This window comes from Phyllopteryx taeniolatus, chromosome 8 (genome assembly GCF_024500385.1).
Source record: "Phyllopteryx taeniolatus isolate TA_2022b chromosome 8, UOR_Ptae_1.2, whole genome shotgun sequence".
Lineage (NCBI taxonomy): Eukaryota > Metazoa > Chordata > Actinopteri > Syngnathiformes > Syngnathidae > Phyllopteryx > Phyllopteryx taeniolatus.
In genome coordinates, this window is record NC_084509.1 from 27,893,619 (window position 1) to 27,905,908 (window position 12,290).

Here is a 12,290-nt window from a genome sequence, read left to right on the forward strand (position 1 = left end):
TCTTGGATCGGCCCGAGAGGTTCGAGTGCATCGAGTGCAGGCACGCGCCTCTTTCAAATGACATTTTAGATGGAAAATGCTCCTATTTAGCCTTTTGATTTTGTTGAAAGTAAATGTGAATGTGTAATTGCATGACACTTTCAATCCAACGCAATCTGCAGAGGGGTCCACCAACTTTGGAAAATCTGTGGCCTCATTCACGCTTGATATAATCAAGCAATCTGCTTTTCCATTAATATACTTTCAAAGTTTAAAGTCCCTATAGAGTGAAAATGGTAAATTTGACAGCCTAAAAAGAGAAGAGTTTTGTTAACAACTCTGAAAGAGAAAAAAAAAAGAAAGTCGTTGTCGTCTTCGCTCTCGAACGCAGTGGGCGTGACCGCTGAACGCGGTGAAACCAGAGCCCGCTCAACTATCAATCAAATACCACTTCTACGACCTGAATGATTGGATGTTACTTTGTCGAGCAGCTTTTTCCCCAAAAATGTCTCCCCCTCCTTGATCTTCTGCCTGACGTGCACGCACTCACAGCCAACAACAAGGCGCTCTAAAGCCAGCCGAATACACGCTCGCTGTCAAGTCGGACTTTTAAAAAAACAATAACGTTTGCCCCTCTCTTTGCTCTTTCGTCTTTCTCTGCGTGATGTGCGTGCACTCGCGGCTGACAACGAGGCACTCACGCCAGCGGACAATCTGTATTTTCGGGGTGTAACCGGGTAACCACCGATGCCAACGAAGGCGCTCAAGAGTCCGAGTGCGTCACTGCGTCCCGATTGTTGTCATGTTAAAAATGATAGGGGGAAATGCTGTGAACCAATGATTGTCGCGCACCCCCCGCTGAGACCACACTTGAGTTATCCTTGATCTCGGGAACAATTTCACGCACCTCATTGATATTGAGTTGTGCTGTGCGATGAATTGTGAGCAAGTTCGAGTGGTTTGGCGCGTGTCACAAAGCACCATAAGTGGTGCGGCTCCACTCCACACCGCCTTCAGTTTTTATGAACATCCCGTCCCCACTGGCTAAAGGGTTGTCTTTTACTTAGGAGTCAAAGTCAAAGCCAGCGGGGGCCAGGCAGGCTCCGCAGTTTGCAGACCAGGGTGAATGGGTTCATGGGTAGGGGGGGTGGGGTGGGGTGGGGGGCGGCACAACGCGGAATGTGTCTGTCGGGGGAGCGGCGGGCGGCGGGGAGAAAGAAGACGCCGCGAGTGGGAATTGCAACTTTTCTTTTGCAACCGAAGCTCCACGCAGGCTTTGTGACGCCATAACTCCAAGCTTGACTTGGAAATGTCAACGCGTTCATGAGCTGACCATGGAAGTCGGACGTCGGGCCACACAAAGTGGACATGAAAACTTTTGAAATGCGTGATAGTGCAGCAGCGGAGTCCAAACTTTGCCCTCCTCCGCCGCATACAGAACAAAATGGACGGACGCAACTTTGACATTCTTCGACTTGAAGTTGCAGGATCAAGCACACTCAAGACGTAACGCTGGAGAAATACATTCAAATGTTCATTCTTGAGTTATTTATGAAATGTAGTTTTAACACAATTGGACAAGTATTTTTTTAAATACAACTTGTCATATTTTATTTTATATTTTCCACATTTGTTCCTCAAATATATTTTTAATTATAATTATTTCATTAAACATACATTTTTTGTCGCTTTGTTGAATGCTAAACTTTAGTAAATACTTTTTATTCTTTATATTTATAATGATTAAAAAGAATCTGTTGTTCTAAACAGGTCATATTTTTATATATTAATATTTGTTAGTTGTTCCTTTTAACATATTGTATATATGTTTTATTCTTTTTATTAAATCAATATCTTTTTTTTTTTCAATTATTCAAAGCATAACATTCATTACTGACATGTATTTTTAAATAATTCAAGATTCCAAAGAGTAAATATTTAAAGAACCCAAAGCACAGGCAGAGCGTCAACACATAAGTACATTTATTTATGATCGAATACATTTATATTGAACAAGTAACATAGATGTATTGATTGCAAATGACACAGCACATGTATCTCTGTGGTATATAAGTTAAATGTAATGTAACAGATGTCTTATTTTAAAATGTGTGGGAACGTTTCTTGCTGTTGTGCACTTTTTATTTATTTATTTTTTTTATATATATATATATAAAAGGTAAAAGTGCAATGTTGTTTGTTTTCAATGCATAAAATTGCAACAACAACAACAACAACAACAACAACAAAAAAACCTGGTCCTTTTATCTGCATTGTGAAGTCTTGACTATAGAAATGTAAATATAATAAAATAATTAGCTTTGTATGTTGTGAAAACATGAGCTAAATACAAGAAATAACAACGTTGTCAGTTTACAAAAGCTTAGCATAGAAATCACTGCATCACAAACTCTAAATAAACTTCATTTCCCCCCCGTAGAACATAGACAACAAAAACAACAACAAAACAGCGCTATGTATATTACAATAAAACATCTCTGTCATAAGAAGTCCAACAAAAAAAAAAGAGAAAAAGAAATATAACAATAGCGACATAAAATTAAGGAATACGATGCATAGATTGAATCACTTAAAAAGGTCGAGATATCATTTACAGCTTTTCTTTTGTATTTATTTTTGAATGTTTATCATTATTTAAATGTTTTTTTATCCTTTTAATGTGAACCCTGTTGATTCATTTCCAGTTCATTCTAATTTGAGTGACCGGCACAAATATATACAGTATACATCTTGACATCCATATACGTATAATAATCATCCTCGTCATCATCATCGTGAACATTAAGTTGTCACTTAAAGGCAAATGTGGTCGCGTTTGAAAGGCGACGTGTGGCACCAAAGCCAAACAGCAGCTTCGTTAAAAAAAGGGCTTCTCTCGTGATGACAAAATAGAATGAAACAAACAAAGAAAAGTACATTTGAAATGTGCAATATTTCATCTTTAACCCTCCTGTTAAGTTTTAAAGAAGTCATTGTTTTGTTTTTTTTCGGGATGCAAAGTCTTGCTTGCGCTAAATATTGATTGAAACGACGACCGGAGTAGCAGTGAGCAATAATAATTGGTATGTATTTCTAAAGGTTATGACACTTTTGGACAGTTATAGATGCAGTTATTGCTGTTCCTGAGAAAATGAACGTAACAGGAGGGTGAAACCTGAAGGGGTCACATCTTGGACTCTGGGACGTGGTTCTCGGGTGACTAACGCGACTGAACTACGTGTGACTCGGCACAAAAGCCGTCACGACGAAGCACAAAATGGAAATCGACGCTAAACTTGGACGTACTCAACACTTAGTGCTGCTTGTTTCTCCTCCTTCCTCTAGGGGCAGTGTTTATATGAAGCGCCATCAAGCCACCTTTTCCCACCGAGCGGTTCGGTTTGATTCAGTTGGCTACTAAACCAAATGCTCAGCGTTTACAGCCAACAAGGGGGAAGGAAAGAAAATGGCTGAGTTGGCAAATACAGTAATCCTCACTATTTGCTAAATCACATAGTAGCATTGTTTTCCTCTTCTTTTTCTGTGTCCCAAAAGATTCAGTCAAAGCCCCGTCTAAATAGGAAGTGTATGTCGACTCGGTAAACAAAGACAGTGCAGCTCAGCCTCCGGATAGATGATTTTTTTTGTTTTGTTCCATTTTAAAATGCCATTCAATGCATTCCTGTTCACTCGTTTAACGTTTTGTATTTTGCTCCCTCACCGTACTGAATGTGAACCAACCGTGACCTTAAAAGCAAGGGAAAAATACCTACCTATGCTTTCCGGCGTACCGTTACACCTGCCGTATCTAACGCAGAGTGTTAATGAGACACAGTAGAGAGGATTCACAGCTGTTTGGTTGAAACACGAGCGGGAATCGTTGGTGAGCCGAACGGAACCGTACCGCTCGGTGGGATGGCGGCTTCAATGGCGTCAAATCGAATGTAGAAAAAACAAAACACCCTCGTATAAAACAAGACCAGCAGTAGTAGAGTTTTTGTGTGTGGGTCAATTGGACCCAGGAACAGGAAGGTTGAAGAGTGAAAGGTTTTTTGGATGCATGAAACATGAACATGAAAAGAACAAAAACCTTGACCTCTCATTTATTTCACAGCTGCAGAAAAGCACTTGGAGAACTGCTCACAATGACAATCGACAGTCAGTTTCGCAACAATTTCTTGAAGGAACGAGAAGGCGAGACTCAGTGGAAGTGCGCTGCTGCGTGTTTCCTTGAAGAGAAGATCTGACCATCGTCGAGACTTGTACGATATATATAGATATATCTATATCTATATAGATATAGATATTTAGACAAAAACTAAACCTTCAAGCCCACAGGAAAGAACTACTTAAATAGGCCCCTGTGGTATTAACATTCAGAGTGCAGGTCGTGCACCAGAATAAATCTGTATTAAACACAATAATTTATGTCTCCAAAAAAAAAACAAAAAAAAAATTATATATATATATATATATATATATATATATATATATACTGTATACACACTACTATCTAGTAAACATATACAATGTAAAGTTAATATACAATCTTAAGTTATGTACAGGCAGAAGCGTTGGAGACGTTCGCGAGGCATGGAACGGCTCGACAACTACAAAAATAATTTTCTTTTTTTTTTTCTAAAAAAAAACATCCAGTTTTCTCTTGGAGCCAGATTGGATTTTTGTTTCTGTTGTGTAAACTTAATGTGATCTTTAGACAGCACACACACACACACGCACGCGCACACACACACACACATACACGCAAGACCTGACTGCGTGACGGCTTTATGTACATTCAGATAAAAATAGAAGGTTCCCAAGAAATCTTCGCCGCTTGACCGCACTGACGAAAAATGTCAATGCGGAAAGAAATGCTTTTTTCTTTAATGCTGCTGATGATGGGTGTGTTGGTTCTCAGTCATCCATGGTCATAATCCATGGTAGTAGGAAGGTGGAATGCAAGGCAACAAGGGACTAAAACGGGTTCAAGACTACAAAGATAACTCGAGAATAAGAATAATTCTTTTTAGGATTCGGATAGAGAAAACTGTCGCTTTGAGAGAGACGTCAATCCTTTTAGGACCGCCTCTAACAAGCCTGGAGCTCCCAGTTGGAACTAAGGACTGACGGCACCTAGGTGCTACTAAAAAGATGAATTCATCTACCAGACGATTAGGACCACAGTCTGAAGTTTTAAAAACAAAAAAAGAGACTCTTGTTTGCAGTTAGGTGGACCACTGCCAGAGATGTTTTGGAACTGATGACTGATCTAGTTGTCTATCAGACACTTCGAACTGAAGTAGTCTTTCAGAGCACCTTGTAAAGCCCTCTTTTTAGCAGTCAGATGGCCCACCGCCAGACACGTTTCGGAACTAAGGACTGATGTTGTCCAGGTGCCACTAGAGAGTTGAATTTGTCTGCCACAAACTTAGAACTCAAGTCTTTTGAAGAGCGAACTTGTCAAGACCACCTCCCAAAAGACTTGTTTGCGGTCAGGTGGGCCACTACCAGACACGCTTTGGAAATAAGGACTTGCGTCATCCAGATGCTACTAGACCAGCTACTTTTAACTTAAGTCGACGGAGCCCAAGCTACCAACTCGCAAAAGACTCTTGTTGGTATTCAGGTGGACATCGTCGGAGATGTTTTGGAACTGATGACTGATCTCGTTGCCGCAATAGAGTTGAATGTGTCTACCAGACAAATAGAAACCACCAAGTCCAGTTGCCTTTGATTCAACCTTCGTTTATGATTCACCGGACACCAACCGACGGTGTGTGTCAGTGGGCTCCTAAGTTAAGGCAAATTTGGCACGTAGTTTGTCCAATAGATCAAAATCTGGCACCGCTATCATTCAAGTGATCGATTAAAGTATTTTCAAACAGGAATGTTAAAGGTAAATAAACTTCTTACCAAAAGGCAAAAATCAGTCAGGTTGATTGTACATTTTTTTTTTTTACATTCTCACTCCTCCAGTTCCTAGCCAGACACCCAGCTGTGCGTGGTGGTCTTCACCCCGTGGGGGAACCCTTGCTGGGTAGCCATCGGCTCAAAGTTGAAGTCCAGCGAGTCGCCATCCATCAGAGTTTCGTGCAGGACAGTCTCCATGTCAAACTCAAACTTCTCGATGGACATGTCGTCCAGGTCGCTGGGCAGCTTTTCCAGGTGGGAGGGCGGCGCCAGGCCTAGTCGTCCGTATCCGTTGGTGTTGAGGGGGCAAAAGCCGCCGGGCACGCCCCCGCCGCCCAGGTGGCTGGACAAGCCGTAGGGCATCTGCATCGGGTTCTTGGCAGAAGGCAGATGCGGCGTGCCCCCGCCGTGATTGAGGGACATGAGCAGTCGCCCGTTCATGGCCGGCGAAGCGTGCGGGTGAGCGTGGGGCAGGCCGTGAGGGTGAGCGTTCCCCACCGCCATGAGTTTGGCCGCATGCTGGCTGCTGCTATACGGTGGCAGCATGCAGCCCCCGCCGGGCTGAGATACCACCGTGTCCACCGACGGCAGGAGCTCTCCATGCTGGTCCGTGTCCGACGTGAGGAGCTCCTTGAGAAGCCCGGGCAGCTGCACCGACCCGTGGGTGTACGGACCCACGCCGGGCCCGAAGGTGGGCTTGCTCTCTGGCAGGGTCTGCATCGGTATGGGCGACATAGCGTTCATCCCCGCTTGACCGTACACGCACTTGCGGTACTCCTGCTGAGGCTGCGACACCATGCTAGGGGAGCTGTAAGGAGGGTACCCGGGGCTCGGCTGCATCATTGGGGAGGGGGAGGACTGGGACGACCCGGGGGTCACCGCCCCTCCTCCGACCTGAGAGTTGTTAGGCGACAGCAAGTTCAGATTGTCCAGGAGGTTCTCCATGACGTTCTCCGAGCTGTGTCCCAATGAGCCCGTCATCTCGGTGAGGCTGGGCAGCGTGGCGGTCATCTTGGGCCCCGGGGCACCCGGGTAGCCCATGTGCACCTCCGCCTCGCTCATGTCGTCCTCGGGCATGAAGGGCGAGAGGCGCCCGCTGACCGTGCTGGCGTTGGAGCCGGCGCGAGGCCTGAAGCTGTTCCAGGCGTCGAAATCGTCGTTGCTGTGGGAGTTGGGGCTGCCGGGCCACTTGTTGTACGAGCCCGGGCTGTCGGCGCCGCCGTCCGGGCCGCCCTGAAGGGACAACTGTGGGCAGACAGGAAGACGCTTAGCGCAGTGATGAATTAACCAAACAGTCTGCTGCGAGAGATCGCCACGGATGCATCCTCGCCCGCCATTTACCTTTTTCTTGGCAGCCCGTCCGCGGCTTTTGCTGAATTTACTGTTGTTGTCCATGGAGGCAGCCCGGCGTCGGGGCGACTTGCCGCTCTTCCCGCCCTCGGGGTTCAGCATCCACCACGAGCTCTTGCCCGTGCCCTCGTTCTGGACGCGGACGAAGCGGCTGTGCAGAGACAAGTTGTGCCTGATGGAGTTCTGGAGGTGGAGAAGTGGGTGAGGGGTGGCGGTGGCGGTGGTGGAGACACATGAGTGTGAGAGCTTTGCCCTTTCCGCCAAACACACAGCAATACAGCACATTTGCCTTGGCGTTCGAGTGCAAATCCATTTTACAGCTGCCGCTCTTTTCAAAACACGCCCGGCTTGACAGATGACTCGGAGCGCCAGAAGAAAGTGGCCGCTTTAATGTCGCTCAGGAATAGAAGCGCATAATTGGGTATAACAGGGCTGGGCGGGTGTTTGTGTGTGTGTGCCACATTTGTTTTTAGGATGGATGGGCCAGGTCATTCATGGATGTGGCAAAAAAAAAAAAAAAAAAAAAAAAAAAAGTTACAATGTGCAAAATGTTGATTTCAAAAAAAAAAAAAAAAAAAAAAAACAATTCCAAAAAAAAAATTCTGTCGAGTTAGATTTTTATGGTGATTAAAACTGAAATTGTCACGATGATTCCAAAATCCAGCATAGTAGCAATTAAGAGGATTTGGGCCATATTCTTTGTCAAACATAATAGTGTTAAATTAACATTGCAGTCATGCCGGTTCCGTTCATATTTCCGAGTATGGCAATATCTGAAAAGTTAGCACATATCTGTTAAGTGGAGTATTTCTCATGTTTTTGGAAGAAAACGGGATCTGTAGTTGCAAAAGTTGACGTGATAGAGGAAAAACTGAGATCAGTTTTGAATTCTGCACCCAAACATTTGTCAGACCTAACTCAACAAACATTTGTGTTGCTCATTGTAATTATTTGACCAATTCTTTATGAAATAAATAAATACAAATGTTACACCTATCTGTAAACTAGCTCATTTTACAAATATGTTCTTGTTGTATTTATAATAAATCAATTAACCAATTACTGAATGAGTACTACAATAAAAAAAAAAAACATGCATTTTAATTAGCCAGTTTTACACACCAAAAACTAAAATCTAAAAACAAGGCAAACACGTAAAAAATATATATGTATATATTTTTTAAATAAGGTGATACAACATGTTTTTGAGATTTTATAAAATAAAGCAACACCATAAAATAAGAAACACCATATTTCTACAGGTGTCGGTAGTATATATCCAATATCCATATATCTACGATTTCTTGTTTTGAGAAATGGTGTCAAGTCACATTTTCTTGTTCTACTGGCAAATCATTTTGCTTAAATTAAACCATATACGTCATATATTCACGTCATTGCTTTGTTTGGTTTTTTTTTTAAGCGCAATATTTGCAGTGAAGGGAAAAAACAAACGGCTAAATGAATGCATCAAAAATGACAGTACTGTTGATAATGTCAATACACAGTGGGCCGGATGAAGAGGACAGAGCGGGCCTCGTGTTGCCCGCGGACCATACTTTGCTCACGGCTGGTCCATACGTTGAGCATCTTATCTCCGAACACGCACAAAACGCTGATAACCGCATTCCGCTTGTGTCTCCTCGACACGGTAGGACACAAAATCCATTTTGGTTTTGTTTTTCGCTCTCCTTAACGCGATACTGTGCACCATCGTTGCCGGGTGACGAGTATTTTTGTGTCGGGAGCAAGTGGGGCGTCACTAAAGCACTGCAAACAAATGCAGGGGGGATATTGGGCAAAGGTCTGCTGAGCAAACCGCCGGCAGAGAGCGAGAGGGAGCGATACGGAGTCTGGTCCCCCGGTGCGCCACCCCGTCATCCTTCGCCCTCCGATCACGGCCCGCTCGCCTTCTCATTACCATGAGCTCAAACTCAAATGTTTTCAAATGTTTCAGATGTGCACGCGGAGACCCCAATGAAGACATTTCACCTCCTTTTACATTTCTTCAACGATGTAAAGCATTGCAACTTGAAACAGTTGAGCTCATTCAGGACGTTGTCATAAAATGGGTTCCGGTTTCCCCGCAAAAACGTTTTTCCCTCGACCCAGTGTGAACCAGACCGAGATCCTTCAAACCGAGCTACATGCCCAAACCTGATTTTCTGGTGATTTGAAGGGCAGCTGTCGCTCAGTCGCTCGTCCAGTGATCGAAGGGTCTCCGACTGTCCGCTGTTGAAGTGTCCTTGGGCAAGACACTGAACCCGAATTTGCTTCCCAGTGGGGCCGGCGGCTGCCCACTGGTGTTGATGAAGCGCTAGAAGTTTATTTTACATTTTTTTTTATTTTTTTTTTTATACCTACTATTTGTAGTGTATGAAATATCATTTCAGCAATAGCTCCTTGTGAGTATATAACTCACAAAATGGTCTGCGTGGAAATCGGTGAGTATAATTGCCATCGCAGCTCTGTGTGAAGTTATCTGGTGGAAAATGGTCAAGGTTGGCAAAAAAAAAAAAAAAAAAAAAAAAGATTAGATTTGCTGTCACGACTGGCTGATTTAGTTTTTATTTTTATTTTATATACTTATGCTTCACCGGGACGCTTTTATGGCGCGGTGAACTCGTGGTAAGCATGTTTGCCCCACGCTCCCGACGTTCGGGGGTTCACGGCAAATGATTTTGTCCTCACTTCACACTTGGAAAGACAAAAAAAAATAAAAAAATAAAAATGGAACATGCTGCATTGAGCTACAGACCAAACGACGGGAAGGGCCAGTAGGCCAGGAAACGCTGCCCTTGGCCGCCGTTGTCACGAATGCTCTGACAAAAGACGAGGAGGACAACGTCGAGTCATGAGGCTCCCGTTCCCATGACCGCGAGCGCGCCGTGCTAATTTTCAAGCTACGCGGTGAGCAGGAATGACTGCAATGTGAGCGCAGACGCCGAGATTTCCGTGGCAGCCCGGGACTGGGAGGAAGAGGACTGCACCTCCTGACTCCGTTTTTCGGTTTAGACAATCGCGGCGAAAAAAACTCTTGCGCAATGGCGTGCGGTACAACCACTGCCAATTTGCGGTTCGCTATTTGTGTTTTTTGGTGCTCTCTCTCTCTTCCATAAGATGGCGCCAAAGCCATGTAAGTAGTAATTGGCGTCAAGGAGGTCTTGCTGAAATGGTATTTCATGACATTACACATGAGATGAATATGTAGCACCATAAAGCCACCTTTTCTCACCCGGTTTGCTTCAGTTCGGTATGGAGCGAAATGGTTAGTGTTTCCTTCGGCAAACGTTGGGAAGAAAACAAAATGGCTGCTTTGGCTAAAACAATCCTCCTCAAGCGCATTTGTGGTATATGATTCACAATCCCCCCCGGTGGAACCTAACCTCAGCTGTTTGCGTTTCTTTGTTGTCTTTCTGCAAAGCCACAAGATGCCATCAAAGCAAAACTAAGATGTTAAATTGATGCATCTTGTAACTTTCACCTGGCTTGCGAGTTGAACTTATAAAGTTCTAGAGTTTTTGCCACGTGAATGTACATACGCGCTTGGGGTTGCTTTTGTTTTTTTAAATCAAATAATCTGTGAGCCATTTATTTTCAAGGGTAATGTCGCAAGATGAGTTTGAAATGGTATTAAAGAGTTTGGGTTGATCTACTTCTGGTACAAACTCCGACTATCGACAATTCGAAACTATCTTAGGGGGTGTCGATTCCTCGTGGTTTGTCTCTTTTCATCACGACGAGCAAGGATTTACTGTGTGATGTATTTTTTTGGGCAAGTGTCAAGTGTCGCAAAGTCAGGAGTCTTGTGACTTCCCCTATGTCCGACTTACCTTGCGGCGCACGAGGAATCTCAACATTCCAGCTAATCATCGTGTGCAAAGTTCAATCGTAATCTCAGCCAACGTGTTACTATCTCTTAGGAAACAGTAGAGACAGGATTCCCAGCCAGCCAGTCATCACAATCAACATTCCTCAGCGTGCTTACAAAAGCCAAGGTTTCGCAGCACCGTGGAAAGCAGAAAGCAGCAAAAAGAACACTCGGCTGCACTTTCATCTGAGCTGAGTTTTGGATCGGATTGGCAAGCCGATAACAAACATTACGCAAACTGCCCTCTGAGCGAGTCAAAACGCGTCGCGGGTGTTGTGCGAGACCGCCGCCAGGAGGACGGCGCTCTGAGTAAACACACGAGAGCGACGGAGCTGGCAAAACACGAGGAAGTGACCGCATGAAAGAGCAGCGGGACAGGAAGCAGAGTCCACTTCCTGCCTCACAGGAAGCGGCGCGCTCGTGAAGCAGGGAAAAAAAGGGCAAAGGAATGCGAGGCAGCGTGAGCCAAGTAAACGCCGCCAATTTAACTTTTGCCCCCCCCCCCTCCGCCTCCTCCATCACCTTCCGCCGCTGCGAGCATTAACTCCTCAATGGTCACGCTCCCTTACAATAAACGGCGGCGGCGGCTGCTGACTTTGTCATGGGACTGGCCGCACCGTGACTCAAGCGTGTGAATGTGCACGACGGAGGCGGGAGAAAGAGGGGCAGTGCGTGGCAAAGTGGGCAAGAAGTTGCACTGAAAGGCCGCAGTGTTCAGCCCTTCCTTCTCCAATCGACGTTCCCTCGTCTCCTTTCCTTACATGTTTGCCTTTTTTCTGTTCGGTGTTTGCTGTGTCTGAAACATGCTGCCAGAGACCCAAGTAGTACAGTAATTGGGGTATGTCGAAGTGATGCATCTTGACTGGGAAACAAGCTCTGTGTGTGGGGAGGAGCTCAGTTTAGCCTGGGTTGTAAGTGGAAGTTACAGAGAGTCTCGTGGCATTTTCCCCAAAACAATCTGTAAGCCATTTATTGTAAAGGCTTATGTAAAATGAGCCTGAAATGCTATTCAACTGTTTTGGAATCATAGTTTGTGGTATATTTACGGTTTAAACCATTCTAAACATTTCGAGGGGGTGTCCCTAACCCAGAAGGTCTCTGTCTCCGCCTCTGTCCCGAAAGAGTACAATTCGGGCTTCAGTTTGCAACCCTGTGTCCGTGAAGTACACACTCTCCG

General features: G+C 44.7%; 1 protein-coding gene across 1 annotated transcript in view; it reads right to left on the bottom strand.

The window, feature by feature from the left end:
• Positions 1-1,945: 1,945 nt before the first annotated feature.
• foxo1a (forkhead box O1 a) overlaps positions 1,946-12,290 on the bottom strand; it is a 37,479-nt gene continuing 27,134 nt past the window's right edge. The window contains exons 2-3 of the mRNA XM_061780877.1: positions 7,234-7,425; positions 1,946-7,137 (exon numbers count right to left, since the gene is read on the bottom strand). Of these exons, the coding sequence (XP_061636861.1) occupies positions 5,962-7,137; positions 7,234-7,425 (1,368 nt within the window). The 3' untranslated portion in view covers positions 1,946-5,961. The remainder of the gene's footprint in view (positions 7,138-7,233; positions 7,426-12,290) is intronic.